General features: G+C 48.1%; 2 protein-coding genes and 1 long non-coding RNA gene across 5 annotated transcripts in view; 2 read left to right on the top strand and 1 right to left on the bottom strand.

Moving 5' to 3' along the window:
- The window catches only part of CACNG4 (calcium voltage-gated channel auxiliary subunit gamma 4), a 38,246-nt gene extending 26,216 nt beyond the window's left edge, over positions 1-12,030 (top strand). Inside the window, exons 2-4 of the mRNA NM_204132.2 lie at positions 3,099-3,182; positions 7,296-7,436; positions 8,629-12,030. Of these exons, the coding sequence (NP_989463.2) occupies positions 3,099-3,182; positions 7,296-7,436; positions 8,629-9,167 (764 nt within the window). The 3' untranslated portion in view covers positions 9,168-12,030. The remainder of the gene's footprint in view (positions 1-3,098; positions 3,183-7,295; positions 7,437-8,628) is intronic.
- Positions 83-22,292, bottom strand: LOC112530018. Of its 3 annotated transcripts, none has more exons than XR_005840715.2 (7): positions 22,158-22,292; positions 18,572-18,764; positions 17,793-17,995; positions 17,288-17,440; positions 13,437-13,625; positions 2,393-3,004; positions 83-337 (listed from the first exon to the last, which is right to left on the bottom strand). It is a non-coding gene; the product is annotated as an uncharacterized LOC112530018 (long non-coding RNA). The 3 variants fall into 3 exon arrangements; XR_005840714.2 differs by lacking the exon at positions 83-337 and adding an exon at positions 1,394-2,351 and having other exon boundaries at positions 2,900-3,004; XR_005840713.1 differs by lacking the exons at positions 83-337; positions 2,393-3,004 and adding an exon at positions 11,080-11,218 and having other exon boundaries at positions 13,437-13,628.
- On the top strand, positions 16,214-22,596 carry CACNG1 (calcium voltage-gated channel auxiliary subunit gamma 1). Its single transcript, NM_001278006.2, has 4 exons — positions 16,214-16,569; positions 20,324-20,398; positions 21,405-21,542; positions 22,236-22,596. The coding sequence occupies exons 1-4, from the start codon at positions 16,329-16,331 to the stop codon at positions 22,460-22,462; spliced, it is 681 nt and encodes a 226-aa protein (NP_001264935.1). The 5' UTR covers positions 16,214-16,328; the 3' UTR covers positions 22,463-22,596.
- Positions 22,597-24,253: the final 1,657 nt, after the last annotated feature.

The following is a 24,253-nucleotide window of genomic DNA, read 5'->3' as shown; positions in this document are numbered from 1 at the left end:
GGAGAATGGCACCGGCGCAGCTGCCCAGGAGGTGGGGCAGTTCCCATCCCTGGAGGCGTTCCAGAACCACAGAGATGTGGCACTGAGGGATGTGGGCAGTGGGCATGGGAGTGGGCTGGGGTTGGGCTTAGGGACGTTACAGAATCTTTACCAACCTCAGTAATTCCGTGGTTCGATGCGTTTCTTTGAGACATACCCTGTGAAGTCCTTGAGAAGAGCTTCCAAGAGTTCCCACCTTGGGTAGGCACTGCAGAGTGGTTGTTGCTGAATATAATTGAGCCATTTCCTTTTTCTACCTCTTCTGTTTCACGGCTGTTGTTCTTTTGCGTTGCTTTACCTGTTAGGACATGGAACTGAGCACGCTACCAGATCTCGAGGGAAGGAGGGTGTTTGTATTTTTTGTACAAGTGTGTCTGTAAGTACAAGTATGACTGATGTTGTGCTTTAAATACCAACCACTGCTTCAATAGCTTCCAGTCTGGCTACTTTGAGTTTGTTCCAAATCTGAGTTTCAAAGCCCATCATTATGAAAAAAAGGCATTCTTACTTTTTCTGGCAAAACTATGTTTTTGATACTTCAGGGATTTAAAGAGTCCTCCACTCCCTGTAGATCATCAGAGCTCTTGATAGCAACTTCAAGCCTCACTGAGGATTTAACGAGCTGTCACTGAGTTACATGACACCTATTAGGATTATGGAAAAAAATTATCCAGTTTGTTGCTGTCATTAGCTATCAAGTACTACAGACACTAGAGAGAACCCTGAACCAATATCCATGATCTCAACTATAGCAAAAGTATTGGGGGGAATATTTTGTATTCCCAGGCTTTGATATAGATCTGAATTTCACGGCCACGTGCAGTGCCTGGTGAGAATGATCAACCTCCGTATCCCCGAAAACTGCAAATGAAAAGGAATTCTCAAGCTCTTCTAGAATTTTCTGCTTAGGGCAGATCATCTTTTTCTACTTCTATTAGTCCTGGTGGCAGAGGCTCAGAGTATAAAGGACAGAGGGTCAAAGGTCTCCAGCCATAACCCAGGAGAAAGCCCAACGCTGCTAATCCCAACCCCTCCTGTCTTGCTGGCGCATTTCAGCCCTGCAGTGGAAGGGGAGGCTTCATGGCTGCATTGCAGGAGGAAGTTCTGCTAAGGGGCCCATTTCATTCCGAACTTTAATAACATACGGCCATTTTACGGAGGCCGAAACCCTCCCACAATCCATCAGCACCGCAGACACAGGAGACTTGGGGAATTTGGTTTTGCAGACTTTGTGTCTCTGAATTGAATTTCTGGAAGCAGGACATTTGTTTGGGCTGCTGCCCACGCCCGGGCAATGGAGCCTCGTAAGGAGCAGCAGTAGCTGGAGAGCTCTCTCCTGTATGCAGCTGTGGGACCTCTGTTGCCTGTGAAACTTCTGCTTTTCTACCAACTCCAAATAAATTCAACCAACTGAATTACAAGTCATTGAAGAAACACCTACAGTCTGTCCAACCTATATGCACAGAAGCAGTGTGTCAGTGAAAGGCCTATGTCCACAGGATATTAGAATGAGAGGACTATTTTTAATTATTCTTCCTGCACAGGAAGGAAAATAAATCGTACTCCGAATGAATTTCCTCTAATTTGGCCCATCATAATGAAAAGGTTCAAAGAAATGCCCGTCCCATCTCAGAGGCTCTGTTATGCTGGGAGAGGTTTGTGTGAGCTGCCATAAAACTAAACAGTGGGATCTTTAAAATCTGGGCTTGCTGGGGATGCATGCAGCCCCAAGTTTGGGGCAGGGGGACGTGGGGGGGAACGTGCTCAGTGGATCAGCACTGGCATGGCAGTGCCTTCTGCACCAGGAGCCCTGACGTGTTATTCACAGCCCCTAAAACGCTGTGCGGGGAAAGCCAGAGCCGTTCCCACAATTAGAGCAGATCTATCATTTGCTGGAAGAATTAAATGCACTGTAGTAGCAAACCTGCAGTTGACACTCACAGGGTGCAATTGAAATCCCGCGGATTAGTAATTCTTCTGAGATCTTTGTAATCATTGGTAATAGGTAGCGAAATAAATCCACGGTTATATCCTACAGACTGCAGCTGTGCTTCTGTTAAAGTCGTATTAAGTGATGGTTTTTAAATCCTTCTGCCAGCTAGAGCTGTAAGTACCGAAACTCCAGTGTGGAGGATAACTCACCCGGGGTGATGGATGCTCCTGAGCACCAAAGCGCTGGTTAATGAATAATGAGAGCAGCAAGGCAGGATCACACCTCGGGGCCAAACCGCTGCAGGAAGCTCTCAGATAGACCTCCCCATGCAGCTCCTGCAGCAGCATGCACAGCTCCCAGGCTGAGACCAGCTGCAGCTCTGTGTAATCATAGAAAGTAATATAAAACACTGATGCAAACCTTTACGCAGGTGGACAAAGTGCTGAACACTCTGCCTTGTTCACCCGTCCAACCCTGGCGTTGTTCCTGCAGGTCTCAGGAGTGCACACTCACAGCCTGGCTTCCTGCACGGGCTCCCAGTTAGCTGAGCAAATATGCCATTAAAAACTGAATCAACTTCGAGGGGGACGTGCGGGTTTAAGTTGCAGCAGGAAGAAATTTATGGACTTGTTTTCGAATTGAGGAGGCATCAAGACAGTTCAATATCCAGCAGTTCTGATAAGGGAAGCAGCAGCTCACGGGGATGAGCACGGCTCTGGTGCCCAGCCCTGCTGTGTAGCCCATGATGTGGGGGAGGGACCCACAGAGACAGCCATGCGAGGAACAAAAAGCAGCTTTGCGGCCTTGGTATCCTACCAAGATAAGAACAGCACCGAGAAAGTACAGCACAGAGAGATTAGAGAACTCAAGAGAAGGATATTAGTGGCAGAGTTAAGAGAATAACAGAGGAATCCTGGCTGTCCCTACCTGCAGCTGAGCTTCTGGTCAATCTGCTCCAAATTCATAACCTAAGAGATGGTTTCTTGATGGCATAAAACATCAGTGGCGAATTAGTTGCATAAGTAGAGTACCCTATAGGAAGAGGAAAGGGGATTAAAGCAGAGCTGGCAGAGGCACTTTTACCTGGTTCTCTTGAATACATGTTGCTTGCTTTGTTTTCATTTAGGAATCTACAAAGGACACTGCTTCCGAATCAACCACTTCCCTGAAGACAACGACTACGACCATGACAGCTCAGAATACCTTCTCCGTAAGTTGGAAAGCAGTGCCTGGTGCACAGAACTAAGAGCCCAAGAGAGGGATTATTCACTGCAAGAGCCCGGCCCTCAGGGATCCCTACTTTAAGGATTTCCTCCATCCATGGGAACTCACACCATTTTGGTGCCCATTCTCTTAAAATTACACGGAAATATTCTAAATGGAAACAACAGCATTCCCAGATTGGAGAGGATGTTTTACAGAGGGAGCATTTAGTTGGTTCCTGTACCAAAAGCGGTTTGAGGAGTGAGTTCCTGCCCATGAGGAAGCTTTTCCTGTCACTTAAACACAGCCCTTATGCGAGCCTCATCCTTTGCAGCTGCTCCAAACCACCTCCCATGCAGTGAAATTGCTGCAGCTTAGGAAGGAAGCTGAAATTCCTGCAGATAACAGCAAAATCTCAGTGGGAATGTGGGCTGCAATTTCCCTGCACGGCAGCTGGCCGCTGATGCTCTGTGCTGGCATGAAAGCCCGCACAGAAGTACTTCCATCCACCACTGACATGGTGCTTGAAATAAGGGCACGCGTTCTGCCTTCCTCCTGCCCACAGCTTGCTCGGTTGATACAACATCTTGGAACCTGAGTGTAAGACTTCTTGAATCCTGCAAAATCTGACTTAGATTTCCCCTTCCCTTGGCTGTCTTACCTTGTTGTTTCTTCTGTGCAAAAGAGCTGCCCAGCGAAGCTGAAAGCAATGCCTTTTGCAGGAGAAAGAAACTGCAGTTCACAAGGTGTTGGGAAAGCTTCAGGGAGCCATGAGCGTGGCTGCTGGCTGAGACATCCAGCGAGGCAAAATGCTCCTCAATTACACCGCTATTAATTACCTGAAACACCACTTAGAGAATCACTCTGTCCTTCTGCTCGCTTCTGGGAAACAACTTCTGTTTACTAAGACAAGAAGGGGGGAAAATAGGGCTCTCTGAAGTGTGCTTACCAGAAAACCCAAATCTTTTTTCATCTTCCCTCTTGTCAATTTGGATCAGTCATGATGCTGGGGTGACGTGATTGCAGTGCTTGGGCGAAGGTAGGCTTGCAGAGTGTGAGCACGGCTGCATTTATCTTTCATACAAAGCCTTGGAACTAATGTTAAATTGATGCCAAGTCAGCTTTAGGAAAGAAACATCATTAGTAAAAGGACTTTAAAGGAAAGATGAATTAAGCAGCGCCTTGATAAAAGTGCATTATGCCATCTTTGTTTGGAGGAAGGGATGGGAAAAACAGTTACAGCCGCTCTGTAAGACAGGAGGTGGGTAAATTGTTTGTAAGTGTACTGTGACTGATGATCCCAAAAGCTGCTTTCAGCAGTCACTAAGTACAGACCTTAAAAGCAAGTTGGTCCGACCCTCCTGCAACACTGGGATGCAGCCACTGCTCCCTCAGGTCTGAGCTCGCCCCCTGAGCTCTGCACAGACAGCAGGAACCCCTGCTTTAACTCCTGCAGGGAAAACTGCCACTTCAAATGAAGTGAATGCAGATGATTTAGAGATTACTGGGAGGTTATGTACCTAAATCAAGAATAACTGAACTTATATGTAAATGTGTGTATCATCTAATGAGACACCAATCTCATCTAACAAGACACAGAGACAAGGGTGTTTGTGTCCCGCTCACAGGAGATGTGAGACCCTCCTTCCCACTTCTGCCCCTTCTACAACACCTTTGCAAACTGCTGTCCCCATCAGGACCTGCAGCCGTTCCTCGGCACAAGACCTTGGCTGGGGACAGCCCTAATGCTTTGTCTCAGGGAGGCAAAGGGAGAAGCACAGTTCCCATCCACACTGTGCTCAGATGAAGGCACTGACCCGACCCTCTGTGCACCCTGTGCTCCTGGGAGGGCAGCACATAGGCTCTCAGCCTGCCCTGCAGACACCAACCGGCCCAGACTTCAGATAAATGTGAACAGAATAGCATCAGCAGAACTCCCCAGTTTGAAATCCTATTGAAATCAGTAAAAAGATGCCTACTCTTAGGGAGCTTCAGCCCAGGGCATGGGTAGGAGCAGCAGTCTGGATTTCGCCCTTTCTGCGCTCCGTCTGCTCCCTGCAAAACCAAAGGGGCAGCGGCCCCAGTGACTGCAAACACGTGCAAGGAAGCTGTAAGCCTTCCTGCTCAGCTCCTGCGGCCGCTTACAGCAGGAAGGCAGCGTGGGGCCGAGCACAGCCTCGTGGCTGACGGCACAGCCCATGCAGAGCTTCCCCGAGGTGTCAGCGCACAGAGAGCGGCCGATGCGAATGGACAGAATGGTAAACAAGGAGAAAGCAGGGGAGAGAGCAAAACCCAGATTCCCTTAATGTTTTTTGACCTGCTGTCATTTTATTACCGGTATTGGGAGACATATGTAAATTCTACATGGTACCTATGAGCCTCCTTTTAAATTCCAGGGCTGAAAGTAGCCATCGTACCCAAGAGAACACGGTATGTTTTGTTTCTCTTCACATTAATTAACTAAAAGAGAAAAATTACCTCTGGGGCTTTTTGCGAGATGTGATACAACCCGCCCCATGTACACGGCACGCCTGGCAAGTCCCTTCTCATACTAAAGCCAAAGCAGTCACCAAAGCAGTTTAGAGAAGTCCTTTGAAATCTCATAACTATAGGGGTTGGAGGGATCTGTGGAGATCCCCCAGTCCAACCCCCCACTAAAGCAGGTTCTCTGGAGCAGGCTACAGTCACTATCAAATCATTACAAACAGCTTGAAGATGAAGGATAGGAAAAAATAAGCAGATAGTGTGGCCACAGCAGATTTCAATCCTATTCTGCCTTTTTTTGGGATATGAGTACACAGTGATTCGAGGTGCTTCTGTGTCCATGAGCACAAAGTCTTTTTCTGATAACCGACCCCAAAAACTGTCCCAAAAGTCAGAGCTCCTCTACCTGTGACCACACACGGGGATGCACCCAGCACAAGAGAACGCACTCCCAGCACTCAGCATGCATCTGTTGTGACCTGACACCCTCACTCCTTGGATTTGCCAATTATTGCAAGACTCACTCTGAACAGGAAAGCACCCAACTGAGCTGGGTTAAATCCGGCCAGAACATTCCCCCTCAGTAAAGGACACGTGCAGCAGCATTGCCAGGTTTGGTAGGAGATGTCCTTTTCTCACAGTGGCAGATCAATGGGGGCACAAGCTTCCCAGGCAGGGACTGTCTCTTTGCTTTATGTTTGCACCATCCTAATGAGCCCCGGGCCTGTCGCTGGGGCTCCCGGGGGCTTTGCAGCACACACAAAAGCGCTGCTGTTATTAAATGCCCAGCCCTGTCCCTCTTGCAATCTGTGGGAGTTTTGCCACCGGTCACCAGGGGAATCGTTAGAAAGCAATTCACTAAATTGGCAACGCCAGCACCATCAGAAGTCAAAGGAGAAATCAGCAGCAGCAGCATCTGGCCATTCCTCCTCGGGAAGCAGCACCGTGTGCGTCCCCAGGAAATGGCACCCGAGGGGGACTGCAGCAGCCCACAGCTCCAGATGCCATTTGCTGGCAGCTTTTCCTTCCTTGTGCCCCCAGCCCTGGGGGTTCCCACATCCTCCCCGTGCATGTCCTGACACCAGTGCTGTCCGCTCCCTTTTCAGCTGCTGCCTTGCCCCATAGTGTCCCATAGTGTCCCATAGGGTCTGAAGGCTGGCTCGATGCAGTGGCTTAGATTCTTGTGGGGGGAAAAAGTAAAGAGTAATTAGCTCGCTGCTAAGGTGAATGTTTTGCTCACCTTACACACGTACCGAGCAACAGACCCTCTGCTGAGGCTGCCCCCAAACAGTGCAGAGTTCTTCTCCAGCTCATGAATATTGCAGTGCTGCCCACTGCATGATGCTGGCTGTCATTTACCTCGTGCTTCCTCAGAAATGTTCTGTTGGCATCACATTAAGGCAAAAACATCGGATTTCCCAGAAGGAAACTCAAGAGATTGAAGTTGCTCAAATGAGGGCAGCCCTGCTACATTGGCCACTCACCTCAGCTCCCCGACACCTCCCCACAAATGCAGGATCAGTGGTAACTGCAGCAAAATTTGGGGTTTGGAGACTTTGCAGTCTCCTGAGCAGCACCTGAGGAGGCATCTGAAATGATTACTGTCTGTTGTGTTTGCTTCCTATCTCCCCTGCAGGCATTGTCCGTGCCTCCAGTGTGTTCCCCATTCTAAGCACAATATTGCTGCTGCTGGGAGGGCTCTGTGTTGGAGCAGGGAGGATTTACAACAGCAAAAACAACATTATTCTCAGCGCTGGAATTCTCTTTGTCGCAGCAGGTATGTTCTCCTTAAATTGAGCCCTTAAAAAGCGCTGCCTTTTTGGATTGAAATATGCATAAGTGCAGCTTCATCTGGTGGGGAAGCCACCAGCAAGACCCAGCATGGCCTGGCCTGGCCAAAAATACCACAGGATGACTCCCAGCCCAGCAAGGAGAGAAGGACACTGCATCACATCCACAGCTCTTCTTCAATTTCCTGAATTTCTTCCTCAAAGTCCCAATTCTTTCAAGCCATTTTCATTGCAGGTGGGCATCACGTGCTCCTGCAGCTTAATGCTGCTGAGCTGCTCATATCCAAATCAGGAAATCCTGTTTTCATTGCTCACTGCCGATGAAGGCGAGCACAAGGAAAGCAAGTGAGGTCGAGCCTTCTGGCTGGGTGCAAAGCTTCTAGAACTGATTTTCCCATGGTGTGACTTGGTGACACATCTCTCCCTCTATCCCTTTCCTGGGCTGAGGGCAGACCAACCTCATGCTGGGCAAATTTCTTAAGGAAAAAAAATGGGTTTGAAGCTGTACAAAAAGCAAATTCTTGAGAAATTTTCATTTTTCTTGAAGAAGAAATTGCAGGAAGCGAAAGCTTGTAGCATGCAGTTTTTGCTCTACTTAAAATGTAATAAACATAAGATGCCTAAATAGAAGCATGAATCAGGCATCTCTTACATCCCAGCCCTTTTTTCCTCCTCTTACATGGGGACAGGAAAACTTCACCTATGCTAGGTGAGTGTGCTTTCCACATTAGAAATGTCCAAGAGAGTCATCCACATTGTTAATAGCTTTCCCTGAAGCTCACATTAAGCATGCTGCATTCAGATGGAAATTCAGCAAGGTGGAAGAGAACTTGTCTTGATCAAGGTGAACAGCCGTAGCCCTGAGCTCAAAATGTATTTTTACTACTAACAATATTAGCAAGTTCCCATACGTTACTTCTTTCCCATCATGTCAGTGAAGAAATGGGGACAGATTCTGCTGAATCTTTTAAGATCTTTGCAAGCAACTGTGAACACGATGTGGGTCTATTCTTTGTTTTTCAAGGACCAACGAAAGCTTTAGATTATTTAAAGAGTAAATGCAATGTAATGAAATTTTCTGGTCATAGTCTTAGAAATATTCTTGTCTAGAAGGTAACATGGCTTGAATTTTTTAATTTCCCAGCCACATGACAGCCGATTTCTGTTTTCTTTCTCTAGGCCTAAGTAATATCATAGGGATCATTGTCTACATATCAAGCAACGCAGGTGACCCAAGTGATAAGCGAGATGAGGACAAAAAGAACCATTACAACTACGGTTGGTCTTTCTATTTTGGAGCCTTGTCTTTTATCGTGGCCGAAACCATAGGTGTTCTGGCTGTGAACATTTATATTGAGAAGAACAAAGAGCTGAGGTTTAAGACCAAGAGGGAATTCCTTAAGACTTCTTCCAGTTCTCCTTATGCCAGGATGCCAAGCTACAGGTACAGGAGGCGGAGGTCCAGGTCCAGTTCTCGATCCACAGAACCTTCTCCATCTAGAGACATTTCCCCGGTTGGCATGAAGATAGCAAGCACCATTCCCATGAACGAGATTTCCATGTACACTCTTTCCAGAGAGCCCTTGAAGGTCACAACGGCCGCCAGCTACAACGCAGACCAAGAAGCCAGTTTTCTGCAGGTCCACAACTTCCTTCAGAAGGAATTTAAGGAAGGACTCCACGTCAACATGGTCAACAGGAGAACAACACCTGTCTGAAGTTCCTTCCCTCCCCGTGCTTTTTGAAAAAAAAAAATATCAGAACAGACCTGTCATGAAAGAGAAGGAGCGATGTTTAAAATACCCTCTCACCTCTTTAACTGTGGCATGTATTGAGGCAGCAAGTGGGGATCCTCTGGACCAACATAAAGATGTTACACGCTTGTAGCTTTTTCGAAGCTATTTGGAGTTTGTTTCTTTCAGTTCTTGGTGTCACAGGATGAAGGTAGTTCATGTCCCTGCACTTTTGTAACGTGTACAAAGTCTTGGAGAAGCTGCGAAGGACTTTGCCACCAGTGTGTTTCAAGGGTCGCAGAATTGTCGTACAACTGTTTTCTAAATCAAGATCCCGTACTACAAACTTGCAATTATAATTTACAACCAAGCCCAAGGATACGAACTAGTCCTCCAGTGATCCGCTCCCCTCTGACACAGCGTGAGCTTTGCCTCTTCCAAAAAAAAAAAAAAAAAGAAAGAAAGAAAGAAAGAAAGAAAAATACAGAAGATATTTTTGAAGGCAACACTGTCTAAAACTGACCTGTGCTACTGAACCCGTAGATCATCCATGTGCTGAGCATTACAGACTCCCTGACGGGGCATTGAGGGGTCTCCTACCTGGGGGTGGAAGGCAACCCTCCGGGCAGCGCGGGTGGGGAGAACAGGGTGGGTGCATTGCCCAGCGCCTAGCAAGGGCGGGATTAAGGTAGGTGGGACTTGAGCATCTTTGCAAATATCATTTCTTGCCTAACAATTAGAAAACTTGAATTCTCATTCTGACTAGCCCTAGTGCCTGATCCCGCGAGGTGCTGAGTGCTGTCTGCCAGGAGCAGGCCCCTGCGGACTGCGTACAGCCAGGGTGAGGAGCAGGGCTGAGCCTGCGACCACAGCCCCCATTTCCTTACTGCTTCACAAGTGCAACACTAACGCTACTGGAAACTAAGATATCTGAGCAACACGTGTATGAAGATGAGAAGCTGATATGATGGGACAAGCAACACATCCTGCAGCAATGGGAGCTGAGTGTTAACAGAATGGATGGCGACTTTGTGTTTTTTTGAAGTGGAACAAAAACAATCACCGTTTATGAGATATTTATTAAACTCTTTTTATTATGAATAAGTGCCGCATGGTGCAAGGCATAGTTGCTTTTAGATGGAAATGATGGTTCAGCCTAATTTAATTTATTTTGTAATGATGATTCTACTTATGTGCAGAGAGAGCCCACAGGAAATTCTATGCATCTCCTAAGGGGGAGACTGGTCTGCACCCTTTGCTTCTATATGTTTCTAAAAGGGTCTGAATTCTTTTTTTCTTTTAATTTTCTGCTTTTGTTTTTACACCTAGGCTTGGATTCTCAAATCTCGAGGGCCTGACTCAAAGGTGATTTAATTTAACAGTACTGACATCTCTTTTAGTGATCATTCAGCCAAGCCATACGAGAACGAGGTGCCCAATTCCCCTTGAACGAGTTAGTTGCAATGAGAGAGGAACATCCAGTTCCTGTAGGCTGCTTTGAACACATCCATCTTTTTCACCCTGAAAATCTTTGCTACCTGAAGACTAGAGAAGTGCTGACAAGGAAAGAACATGACTTGGGAAGCTGACGAGAGAGATCTCAGCCAAACTGTTAAAACCTCTTTAGTCTTAACTCACCTTGTGGTGGCCGCAGCGTCGCAACGCGATGGCGGTTTGGATATGAGGCTTTCAGCCAGTGGAACCAAGTCCTCCAGCGAAGCCCTGGGGGAGCTGCCTTAACAACCCAGTAAGTCAAACCTCTCCCTCCCACCTAAACCCTGCTTAGCCCTCTCTCCTTGCAAGAACCAAGACAATGCTCAATCTTAAGCGCAAGTCTTCCCCTAGTTGCTGTCTTGCTCTGTTCTGCCCTCATGGCAGCAGATGATGGAAAGCATTATTTTGGCAAACCATCCAGCGGAGGTGGGCTGGAGCCTTCATCCCTGCTTGTGAAGAATTTCCATTCAGGTTAAAACTCTGCTGGGATCCTTTTTCAGACCTCTGAACTCTGAGAGCCGATACGAACGGAGTGATGGGAACTATTGAAAAGAAGTAGGAAACATTGTGCTTCTTTCTGTATCAACACACTATGGAGAAAGGTATTACACGAGCTTTTTAAAGATATTCAAACAGAGGCAGACGAGAAAACTTTTTTACCTACTTTTCGGCTAGGACAACGAAAAAGAATTCTAAAATTATTAAAGTTCTTGATGAAAGGTTTTTTTTACAAGAATCTTTATGCTTTCAAACAATAAATTATTTCCTACTTTTTGAGACTTCGTAATATTAAAATACTTTGATTAGCTATGATAGAAGTAGAAGTTTGCAATGAAACAAACCTTCTGTCTCATTAGTGTGTCATACTAAGTGCTTATTAATTTACATCTGATTATAGTCAATGTATTTTTCAAGTGCAATTTCCCAGAGCTATTTGTTTCCCACTGTGTTAATAAACTAATAGTTAGAAATAAGTCCCATCCGTGTTTACTGTAATTAAGAATAAAACCATTCCCTTTCAAACCAGGAGTTAGATATAGGCTGTTTGTTCTAAACTCATGTCCATTGAACAGAAAGTGGACGGTGTGAGGTTCACTTCGCGCCTTGCTTTTGTTCTTTCTATCTTCATTTGGAGTAAACATGCTTAAATCCGCTCAGAGTGGGGATGTGTCCCTGGGATGGTGCTGGGACAGGGATTCGAGGTACCGGGAGGTGATGGGGATTGGGATGCACATCCTGGGGGAGGACAGGGCAGTGATTTCACATCCCAAAAGTCATGGTCTGTGTCAGCCTGCAGCGCGCTGCCTTGTTCAGCCAAAGCAAAAAACAAGCTGTGACATTTGACAATTCCATTTAAAAAAAAATCCTCCAAAAATCCATTTTCCTGTAGAAAACTTTGATTCCAACAAAACTGAGTGATCTGTGATCTCTGCGCGTGAATGGTACGGATGTATCAGAAGGCAATGGATTGCTGTTGGACTTTGAAGCCACTCAGTGATAGTTTAAACTAAACCTTCTGTTTCTCCGCATCTCTCTGTTCATCCCCGGACAGCATCTAACACAGATCAGCCCCAGTTTCTCAGTAAGGCCTGCAGGTATCATCATCCCATCATTAACAACAGCCAGTCCTTTGGAAATAGCCCAGAGCAAACTGCAGCAGCAGAAATGCTATTGGAGCAGACTCCATTTTCTGAGACAAAAATTTTGGGTATCTCATCATCTCTCTTCCTGGTTTCTCATACAGAATAGGAGAAATCGCTTCATGTGCCCGTATTGATAACAGTAAACTCTTCTTATATTTCCTTTCTGTATGGATCACAAATCCACAAGGGCTAATATATCACATCCCTTGAGGTTGCATTTCTGTCTGCAGTTCTAACGTGTTATTGCCACTGTGCTTCAGTTCTGCTGGTGTAATCACAACCGTGTATAATGTACTTAATCCTTCCTTTTTAAATAAACCATTTTAAATGTATATCTGGGTTTGCGTGAAGAAAGATATATAGATTCTCATCTCAGAGAATGTGCAAGTTGAGATTTCTGCGTTATTTATTTTTCATGTTTCTACCTATTTAGATGGCAGCTCGTTAGTGTTACTGGAAGGGTAGGAACACTCTTGTGTTCATACAGACCAAGAAATACCCAGGATAAGCCATCTCTACAGCATCCCCACATATTTGGGTAGGAACCACAGTAAAAAAACCTTCCAGTTTCTAGATACTAAGATTCTCATTACCAGCTTGAACGTGGCGCAGATGAGAAGCACTCTGGTTTAGGTGTTGGTTGGGTGTCTTCCTCAAATACTTTTAACTTTCCCTTCCCATTTCCTACACCTCCAGATGGTCTTTCCATAGAAGGCTGCACGTGTGCCTGCACACCAAGACCTGCAGCCCCCGGTGCTCACAGATACACGGGGCATCACAAACAGGGAGGCTGTGGAGAGGGGAGCCAAGGCAGAGCCCTTACGGCTGTGGAAAGTGGAAAAGGGTCCAGTGAGGAGGATGTGGCATTTCCTCAGGAATGAGCAAACGAACCAACGTGGGAAGTACTGGAAATAAAAAGGACTTAAGAGTGCTCTGCACCTCATCTTACAGCCCTAGCAGAACTGCAGGCAGCGCTACCAAAAGGGCGGCACTGCCCAAAGGGACGGAGCCCGCGGGGAACCGCGCACCATGGGGCTGCTGGGCTGCCAGATGGGCAGCGGGCTGCTTCTTCTATTGAAAAACACACAACAACAACAGAAACCCATTTCGCTCTCACCGTCTGTGAGGATTTCAGCCTCAGGCCGTACCCAATCTGCTCCACCCTCAGTCCTTGTCACGCGGTGAGGGTCTTCTGCAAGAAGGGAGCTGCAGATCCTGGTTGGTGCGCTCGAGGTGAGCACTGAGGTCGGTCAGCAGGAAATGCAGAAAGGTGCAGATGTTGGGGAGCAGAGCCACAGCAACGCCTCTGCTGGGACAAAAAAGGCAATGCTTGGTCACAAGACATCATTTACCATTTTCTCGAGCAAACAGTGCCGTTTTCACTTTTTCACTCGCTGCTGCAAAGTGCCTCTAATTACAGCCCTCCCTGCGTCCCAACAGGTCCTCATTAATACTCTGTTTATTTTTCATGTGATATTGATTTCTGAAGGCAAACGCTGCCCACCTGACACAGAGAGACAGCGAGAGCCATTCCTTGCTGCTCCTTCTGCCCCTCTGGGTATCAGCTTCACTGGATGTTTGTCCAGAAATCCCCCGTAGTTTGGGGAGAACGGGGCCTGTGGGAGCACAGCCCAACTAAGGAGTTTCTTCTCCTAGGAACCAGTGACACCAAATCACATTTTTTTGGTCAGGGAAGGATGAATTTTCCCCTTTTTGTTCATTTTCTTTATCTCCTGGATTTTTTTAACAAAATTCACCCACCCCCAAAAAAGGCAAATTCTGAGGAACAATCCAGATCACAGAGTACCTGAATGAGGGCAGAAAGCGTGATCCTTGCCAGCACTGGAAGAGACACAAAAACCCACAGCAACAAAAGCAGCAATGAGTTCCCTCTCCTGCAGCCCTTGTAGGTTGTAATTAGTCTAAAGCATGATCATTAGCACTTCCTTCCTCAACAACCAAAGCATTGCTTTATGCCCACATTTGCAAACACACATTCACGTTTGCAGCCAGGATGCAGCTCTGAAGATTGACTGATGCCCAGTGAAATCTAACAAGAGGCTGCTTCAAAAGAAAAAGGCATTACATTGTTAATGCACTCCTTTTCCACTTTCAAGTCTGCTCCCATTAGGCTTTTCCAGTTTCACGAGAACTCCTGGCTCCAGTTAAGAAAAAGAAATGTAAGCCTCTAATATTTCCCTCCGTGTGACAAGATAGCATTTTTATGCCTCAGAAAACACAGTGCCATCAACCATTTGAAACATAATTCCTTCAGCCAGGGAGATGCATGCAGCCACCCCTGGAAAGCCAACATTTGGAGCAGAGCTGGTCCAACCCAACATGCTGCACACTGCTCAGCTGCCCCAGCAGCAGGAACTTTCAGCTGCTGCCAAAGGAGCCAAATCCCATTTCAATTACAGTTATTTTGGAACAACATTTTTCAGCTCTCTATATTTTCTTCCCCTTTCCCACACTCACCCTTCACCCTTAACTCACTGCTTCAGATTGTCCTCATTAATTTGATCTGGCACCTCCGCACCTTTGTTTTGACACCAAATTGGGGTGTTCATAAAGCAGCAGTAGGGCAGCACTGACATTATCTTGACATGATAACACGATATTTGCAGATTTCCACTGACATTTTTTTAACCACCCTTCTGACATTCAGGTACTGTCACCCCCATCAGTTTGACATCGCAATTGGAATGTCACCTCCACAGTGGCCTCTGCAGTGACATTATCATCAAATTAGTTCTACAATCAACTGGAATATCAAAGGGAAGGAGAAAAGAAAATAAACCAAAAAAAAAAAAAAAAAGGCAAACGTTGCCAGTTGTGTCTATGTGAAAAACTGCAGTGTTTAACTGTTGTTGCATGGGTGCAGCATGGGGCAGCCATCGCCAAAGGTTTTTCCAGTCTTCAAACTAGAGCTGCGGGCTGTGGTCAAGGCAGAGGAGTGGTAGAAGAAATGTGAAACAGAATCAACTTCAGTCAACAGTTTCCAGCACAGAAAACCGAACTCTGGAGGAATGCCAAATTGTTGTGTTTCATAGACCCAATCATAGAACCATGGAATGGTTTATGTTGGAGGGGACCTTTAAAATCATCCAGTTCCAACCCCCTGCCATGATGGCCCCCCAGCAGCTCAGGCTGCCCAAAGCCCCATCCAAACCAGCCCTGAGTGCCCCCAGGGATGGAGCATCCACAGCTCCTCCAGGCAGCACTGCCAACACCTCACTGCCCTCTGAGTGGAACATATCCTTTCAATATAGAATCACAGTGTGGTTTGGGATGGAAAGGACCTTTAGGTATCATTTAGTTCCAACCATTCTCCAGTGGCATTATAATAACTCATTGTAACTTTACAATATTTCAGAAGTTAAACTTTGTATATAAACCTTTCTCTCCTTCTGGAGGGAACCACAGCACCTTCCTTCAGGCATCTCAGAATACCTTCACAAATCAGTATGAGTAAAAACAAGCAATACAACAGATAAATGGGCTCCTTTGGCACATCCTTTACAGCCTGCCCTGCTGCCAGCACCCGGCTCCACAGCTCCCTGTGCAGACACAGCCACGAGCTGTCGGCGTGTGCAGGCACTTTGCAGGCTCTGGCTCTGTTATTAAGCTATTTAGGATCAGACTGAACGCAGCTCCGCCGCTATTATAAACACAGATGGTTTAGAACCTAGCTGAAAAGTTAATCATCCCGTTAATGCCTATTTCTGGGCATGCTGCAAGTCAGCAGAACGGAGCCTTTCAGTGGCGGTAGCGGCTCCGAAGGAGCACCCGCTTGGCCGTGGGAATCCAAAACAAACGCGGGATGGGACGGGGCGGAAAGCTGAGCTTTCCTCACTCCGTGCATTAATAGCCTCCTGACACAGCCCAGCAGCTGGGGCTGACATTTGCAGAGGCTGAGGAGCGCCAGGACGACGGGAGCCCGCGTGGAGCGGCTGGGGGTGAGCAGGGCCCAGGGAAAGGCGGCCCAGGAGCCGCATCCCACGGCGGGATGGATGAGACCAAACCCCTGAAGGTGCGGCTCACCTTCTGCGTGCTGCTGGTGGGCGTCTCGCTGCTCTTCGCGGCCGTGGTGACGGACCACTGGGCCGTGCTGAGCCCCAGGGTGGAGGACTTCAATGCCACCTGCGAGGCGGCTCACTTCGGGCTCTGGCGGCTCTGCACGAAGCGGATTCATGTGCAGAAGCAAAGTGCCAAAGAGACGGGCTGCGGGCCCATCAGCCTGCCCGGAGGTACGTACGGCCGGCTGCCCTTCTGTGGCACTTTGCTTGGGAGGCTGCAGGACGCGGTGGGAACGGCGCGTGGCCCACGGGGCTGCACAGTGCTGTGTGCTTGCAGCTACATTTGAGTCATCGGCTCCAGTGCGATGGCAGCAGGGGGTAGAAGGGGAAGAGGGTCGAGCACGGTGGGAATTGGGATGGAGTGAGCTTTGCTGATGTCCCACAGCACCCAGGTGCACTGACAGCAGCCGGCAGAGCCTTGGCAGAAGGAGGGTTTAGAGGACGGGGCCCAACTACGTGGCTGCGTTTTTGGGATCCCCTGAGCCTGCTCGTGGCCAGCATTAGATTATCCCCAAGCCATTTCAAGAACAATCATTCCTCAGGGCAGGGAGCTGCCATTTACATTGCCAGCTTCCAAAAAGGAGTCGTAAGCTCCAAAAAGGAGTTCAAAACCAACCGGTGCAGTCAATGGGGAGCGGGCTCAGCTCCGTGCGCGGTGCCAAGTCAGCAACATTCTCACCGCGTGCACTGACGCTCCCAACTGTGACTATGCTGCAGGAGGCTCATAGGGAACTGGACACCTTCCAGAACAGACAAAACAGGACTGCCTTCATGTCAGCTACGCCGCTTGAAATGAAATATATACGTTAGCATATACTCGAAAACTTCCTGTGAACAATCTTAGCTCCCGTGTTTGCTGTACGTTGATGGTATTACCACAGTTCCTTACCTATTTGGCCAAATTATGTGTTCTGAAGAGCGGGGCTCCGTCGCAGCGCTCAGATCTGTCTCGAACCAAATTTGGGAGTGTGTCACTCGCTGCCTCTCACGGAGGTGGTTGTGTGCCCAGGAGCACGCTGCTCACACTCTGCCCTTCCTCACACTGGGAGCATAGCGCCCATGGAAGGAAAACCATAGAAATTGGTCAATAAACATGAAAATGGCACAACCGCAGGGTAAATATAAAGCCCATAAATATCCAGCTGTCTGCAGACAGCAGCTTCACAGCCAGGGCAGCACGAAAGCAGCTCCTGCCTTTGACAGACACCAGCATGTGCTCACAGAGAGCTGAGCCCCAGCCCGGCACTGACTTTCCCTGCAAAGAACCTCAGGGAGCTGAGCCCCACACTGGACAGCCTGCAGCTTTTTCACTGTTTTAAAAAACATTTGGCACTTTGGATGATATCTTGTGCCATTAGCAGCCCTGGGGGCTTCAGAGCTCATTGCATTCTCACCTCCGTCATAAAAACAGCACCCAAATCCCCTTTTTGTTCAGCATGGGGAGGTGGGCAGAGCACAGCCCCCATGGGCTGGGGCTGCTCAGTGCTCAGTGTGCTCGTTGGATTGATCTCAGTCCGTGGGGGGACAGAGCAGCTGTGCAGCCATCAGGGAAACCCGAATGGAGCAACAGAGAGTGGAGATGCAGACGTTGGTTTTCCTGGAAATCATGAGATGTGGTCAGAGATCACTGCCAGCACTGGAAAAGAAACATCAGAATTTATCACTGCATTAATGAGCATTTACCAGCCACTCCCTGAGGAAGAAATGGATGGCACAATAACACTATTTATTGGGTTTTGAGCTCAGCACAGCTCAAAAATTAGAGGATGTGTTGGCTTGTAGTCCACAGAGCAGAACTGTGATTTAGGCAGAACTTTAAAATTTTACAGCACTCTTGCAAGGATGCCAACAAATTGGAAAGGATTCAGTGTCTTACTATAAGAAAGATGAAGATCGGGGAAAGGGCCATAAAAGCTGGGAAAATTCAGGCGAATACTGAGATGTTTTCATCTGTGGTCAGAAGCCCACTGGGGCAGTGCATTGCTGGGGGAACACAGCTCACCTCCACCTCCAGGAAAGCCCAGAAGTGCGCTCCTCGCTCAGGGCAGCAGCACAGATGGGTGCTCTGTAGCTCATATGTGCTGCAAGCAGGCTAAAGAGGAGCTGGTAAGTGTGGGAATACAGGTGCCAGCATCTGGAACAGAGAGGAAATGTAGCAGAGCAAATAGGTTACCAGCAGATCTGCCTTGTTCCCCACTGGTCCACGTCCCCCCAGCAGTGATGGATCTGAAGGGAAGGGGCCAGGAGGGCTGCAGGTGACCTGGAGCAGGGAGGACAGTTTGTGATAAACCACACATTGTGTCCCCAAAGTTCACAGTGGCCCTGAATGACTGCAGAGCCCATGGGCTGTTCCATCAGCGTATGACCTGTGGCAGAGAGAAAGCAATTAAGGAGTGGAGAGAAACAAAGATCGCCACAAAATTTTCTTCCATTATAAAACTCAATTTAAATCCTATCCATTATGTAAATGTGCTGTGACACAAATGGGCTTTTCTCTAATTCATGATGGCACCAGAGAGGGACTGAAGTGCCTCAGTTCTCTTGAATAACAGGGAATCTTGTTGATAAAGATATTCCCAGCTCAGCATCGCACCAACGTGTCTTTAAACTGAAAACAACACATCGCAGCAGACAATTCCCTCTCTCTGAGAGGTTTTTGTGCATTCCCTTTCACTGAGCTTTCTTGGGGTGAAGGGCTGGATCCCTGTGTAGCCACTGCACTGCTGCTGCTGGCTTCACCTCACGCTTTGGACAACCAACCAACCCAAGATGGAGCATGCCAATTGCATCCCATCTCCCTGCCCTTTAGCACAGGAGCTGAAGAATTCCCCAGCCCAGACCCTCACTGACAGCAGGCACCAGCATGCAGCCTCTGCTCTGGACCTCAAAAAAGGCAGTTTTAGACACTGAGGTCTGAGTTCAGCTATGTTTCCTCCAGGGATAATATAGAACAGATCAGGAGATGCCAGAGCTGAACATGAACTGGGTCTACAGCAAGGAGAAGCTGCAGATGGAATAAAATTCAGCTTTTAAAACAAGTAGATAACAGCATCTCTGAGGAATCTTCCACTAATGGGCCCAAAAACGCTGCTTTAGAATTGCTTATCCCCTGGGAGAGGGAAAGTAAACCTTCCTTGAGTCAGTAACTCTGCAATCTGCCATTTGCATGACAGCAAAAAAACAAAAGAGCCCAAGAGGTAACACAGAGTGCTCTGCTACCTCCTCAGCACGAGAAACGAAAGCTGTGAATAAACAACAAACGCAGTTTGTGCTGGTAGCTCCCAGCAGCTAGTGCAGCTCCGCTGCTGAATGGACCAGAGGTGTTGGTGTTAGGAGCTGGAGACCCCAAGGAGACAAACGGGGGTGCAGGAGGGCCCTCCAGCCTGGCACAGTGCAGTGCTCAGCAGAACGCCGTGGTTGCACATTTCCAGCCAAATTCCCTACAGACAACTGCTCCCCATCTCCACGCCCCTCCAGGCTTCCAATTAAACGGGTTATAAATAGCGGGCACCCTTCGTCCAGCCGTGCTGCTGCCAGGTTGGGGTTCAGCAGCGTTCAGCAGTGGGACTGACGCAGCGGTGGGAGGGGAAGGGCTCCAACCAGCAGCTTTGTCTCTGTGCTGCTCTTCTGCGGGAAGCGTTCCCAGGAGGGCACGTGGGGAAGCACAGCTGTCAGGGCTGCTTAAGCACCTCCTGAAGTGTTCTGATAGATCAAGGCCCAAATCCTCGAGGTCTGCCTCCTCCTGCTGTTACCGCTTTAAGAGAAAGAAGCGTTGGCTGGATGCGTGCAGCAGGAATGAGATCCCATTTGTACCTATCCTAAAACCACTGCAAGTCTGCATCATCTGTAGAAAGTAAATCCCATTTTGCTGCATTTTATCAGTGGTTTCCAAGTGCACAGAATTAAATTTCCTTTTCCCTTTCAGCTCACAACTGCTCCTACTTCAAGCACTTCACTCCCGGACTGAGCTCGGAGATATTTGAAGTCACCACCCAGAAAGGTAAGAACGGCCCTGAAAAGCTTCCCCCCAACACAGCACAAACCAAGGAGCACATGGGACGTAGGTGAATCATACAATGGCCTGGGTTGAAAAGGACCTTAATGGTCATATAGTTTCAACCCCCTGCTATGTGCAGATTCCTCATGATTTTGCCTGGAAGACTTGGGGGATTTTTTTTTGCAGTCTGAAAGGCAAATATCATCAGGCGCTGTGGTGCTCATGCATGGCTACATGTGTTAAATATTAAGCTAATCTGAAAAGAAACACAGTGTCCAAAGGAAGGTCTGAATTCCCCAATTAGTGGTTCTGCCCTCCACGTAGCTGTGCTGCAGCTGAGCAAAGCATATGGAGCTCATCTTGGTGGGCTGAGCATCCAGCAGGGCACTTATGGAGGGTTCATCCTATGCCCTGGAGAGGCTGAGTCCTCATAGAGCTGGAAATGGTTATCTTACAGAAAAAGTAGTAAATAAAGCCCACGCCAACACATCACCTCTGACCGCATCTGCCTGCTCAGATGTTGAGCCCTATGGAGCATGCGAATCCCACGCTGACACAGCAGCACCAAGCTTTGGTGCAGCCCTGCAGATCTCAGGCAGAAATAGCACAGATCTGCTTGTCTGCTGTAGGAGCAGAGCATGGAGGGATGGAAGAAATGATCATGGAGCCCAGTAAGCCTGCAGCAGTAACAGCTTCACAGAAGAGCTGCAGCAGCTCCAGCCCAAAGCTTGCTCAGACCAACACAGCTACCGTTTGGTCCTCCTGAGGATGTTCCTAAAGTAGTTTCCCTCTCTGTTTTTATAGCTTTCGCATTCCTAAGTCTTGCAGCCAGCACTTGACCTTGCTTTTACCTGAGGGAAACACTCAGTTTCTCAGAGCCCCTTCTCTGCAGCAATGAGAGGATGCACTTTTTTCTGAGTGACCTACCGCAAAATCACAACAGCTGATGGGAACACACTGGAAATGCGCAGACGTTCACATTCTTTTGGTGTTTGCTTTCCTTTGGCAGAATACAGCATTTCAGCTGCAGCCATTGCCATCTTCAGCGTTGGCTTTGCAATCATCGGAACAATCTGCGTCCTCTTCTCCTTCCAGAAGAAGAGGGACTACCTGCTGAAGCCAGCATCCATGTTCTACACCTTTGCAGGTAGGAGGGCTGCTGCTTGCCCTCAGCACATAGCACAGCACTTGGATAAATCCTGGGTGGATGGAAACACTGCCAAGAGTGCCCGGGGAGTGGCATTTTCCTCCCAGTCACAATGAGATGGCATGTCCCCGTGTGAAAGTGTGCAGCTCAGCATCACACAGCAGCCTGAATTTTCTCCAGCTGCCTTTAAAAGGGGGTATTTCTGACACATTAAGTGCAGGCCCTGGTCTAAATCAGAGCTATACTCTGTTCAATCTCATTTATTCTAAACACAGCAACACATGAAAGCTCAAACCAAAGAAACAGCTGATCCGGGCCCAGAATATGTAACTGCCTCCCCAAAATAAGATCACATTTGGACAGAGCTACTAATACCTTGCCATACCACAATACCACAATGACTGAAAGACAGAGATGAAAACTATCACCTCCATAAAGCCCTTATTCTACCTCTGGAAAAATACCATAAGGCACACAATTATTCCATCACTTCAGGTTTCCCATCCAAGCCCTCCCAAAATATAATGCTCAACAAGCCATCAGCTCCTGCGGTGATAGCAGAGATCTGAGCATTGCTGGCGTTGGTTCCTTCAAACATTCAAGTCATTGGCTCACCTGTGAATCCCACAGCATGCAGAAAGGTGGTTAAGGATGGAGACCGGTTATTCTACCCACTGCTCTCATCTCCTTCAGGTCTCTGCATCATCATCTCCGTGGAAGTCATGAGACAGTCTGTGAAAAGGATGATCGACAGCAAGGACACAGTCTGGATGGAGTACAGCTACTCCTGGTCCTTCGCCTGTGCCTGCTCTGCCTTCGTCCTGCTCTTCGTCTTTGGAATCGTGCTCCTCCTCATCGCGCTGCCCCGCTTCCCCCAGAACCCCTGGGAGACCTGCATGGATGCAGAACCCGAGCACTGATGCTCCCCACACCCGCAGGAGGAGCCGGGGAGTGTCTTGACAAAATTTGTATTTTTTCAGATGTCGGGATCTCCCCATACGATGTGCACTCCATTAACTAAGTCATTAATGAACCAAGGCATGTTCAATTATAACTATTGCTTCGTTTCTTTTCTTCCTTTGTTATTATTAAGGAGAGAGAGCGCTCAGAGCAGCACTGTGGGTGAAGGGCACTGCTCTCTTCCACCTCCCCCTGCCGGAGGCTGTTTTGCTATTGGGGATGCCTCACACCAATACAACCTGGGGAAAGTGAGCGTGAGGGACAGCTCGTGCCATGGAGCAGAAGGCTTCCGCAGGGCACGTGGCATAGCTGGGGCTGGAGAGCAGCTCCAGGAGGGATAATTCCAGCCCTGTGGGAGCCCACCTCCCTCCGTGCCATTCTCCTCTGCCTCCTGATGAGGTGTGAGCTCACAGCCCAAACAGAACAGACATCCTTACACTGTTCTACGGAGCTGTTAGAGTAAAGATTAACAACAGGCTTTGCCCAACGTTGGGATAAACATTTAACCTACAGACTTCCACCACACGGTTCTGTTCTTTTGAATTAAGCGCAGCAAAATAAACAAAACACCGAGATATAATTTCTGCTCTATTTAAACTTCTTTAGTGGCAAAGCCAAGGCATACTGAACACGAAGAGTGGTATTTTCCTTCAATAAGAAGCACAACCTTCTGCTAGCACTATTTTCTGGAAATGGATTTGATGGATGAATCATCCGGCCCATCAATCCCCACTAAGTCCAGCACTGCAGCGTAATTCTGTAAATGGTGTTTACTGGAGCTCTCATTTGTGCCTCGTGAATAGGCCTATTAAGAACATCCACTGCATACGTATGTAAAACTACACGGGAGGAATCCTTCAAGGCAGTTGCCAAGAAGAGTCGGCCCCAAAAACACAGCAGTGATGCAGGGCTGGTTGTGCACACCTGGAGGAACGCGGGGTGCTGCTCCTCAGCCCCCGGCAGCCCGAAGCCCCCAGCTGCTTCTTATTTGCAGTTCAGCTCTTAGAGTCCACTCAGCGTTTCTGATTGTTTTTCCCCTCGAGTAGGAAATAATGCTTTTTTTTTCTTTTTTTCCCCCCTCACCCAACAGTTTAAAAAGCAGGAGAAAAGGAAACTGTCCATTTCCTCTGCAATTAACTGTCCTCAAAATGGCATTTTATCACCCCTCCCCCCCCCCCCCCCACCCCCAGTAAAAAAGCCACAATCCAGCACAGAACACTTCTGGTTGTTTTGAATAGATCTGAATTGGTGACGCATCGCTTTGGGAGGTGATGCAGCAATGTGGGGTTGGGGCCGGCTCTGCTGCCAGCCATGCTGCAGCTCCAGCGCGTCTCTGCTCCCCCATCAGAGAAGTGGCAGTGAGAACACAGCCCTTTGTGGAGCGGCATGAATATTTTTCAAGCTCTTTGAAGTTGGAAAGCACTACAAATAACACGTATATTGTAAAGTCTGGGGAGGAAGCACTCATTGGTGCTCAGAGCTGGGAATGAGCTGGGGAGCTCTCTTGTAAGGAGAGACATCACAAGTCTTCGAGCTGTCACTGCACTGCCATGAAATGCTAACTGGTTCTCAAACCTGATTTTTGGGCATGAGGCTGACATGCACAATTTGCATTTTAGCTGCATGGGAAAACAGAAGGCAGCTTCCAGGGAGCTCCTTCACAAGCTGCCATGGCAGAGAGCAAGCTGGTGCTCCTCCTGCACCGGCTGACCCCAGGCTGGGATATCCAAACACACCACGTCAGCTTCGTG

The sequence above is a fragment of the Gallus gallus genome, chromosome 18 (genome assembly GCF_016699485.2).
Source record: "Gallus gallus isolate bGalGal1 chromosome 18, bGalGal1.mat.broiler.GRCg7b, whole genome shotgun sequence".
NCBI lineage: Eukaryota > Metazoa > Chordata > Aves > Galliformes > Phasianidae > Gallus > Gallus gallus.
Note: the sequence above shows the minus strand (reverse complement) of the source record. Positions and strands in the feature narration are given on the sequence as shown.

Excerpts from the sequence above, each read along its gene's own strand:
- CACNG1 (NM_001278006.2), top strand. The coding sequence starts at position 16,329 with ATGGATGAGACCAAACCCCTGAAGGTGCGGCTCACCTTCTGCGTGCTG. Across the intron at positions 16,570-20,323 it reads GCCCATCAGCCTGCCCGGAG|CTCACAACTGCTCCTACTTC; the intron begins GTACGTACGGCC and ends TTTCCCTTTCAG. Across the intron at positions 21,543-22,235 it reads CATGTTCTACACCTTTGCAG|GTCTCTGCATCATCATCTCC; the intron begins GTAGGAGGGCTG and ends CATCTCCTTCAG.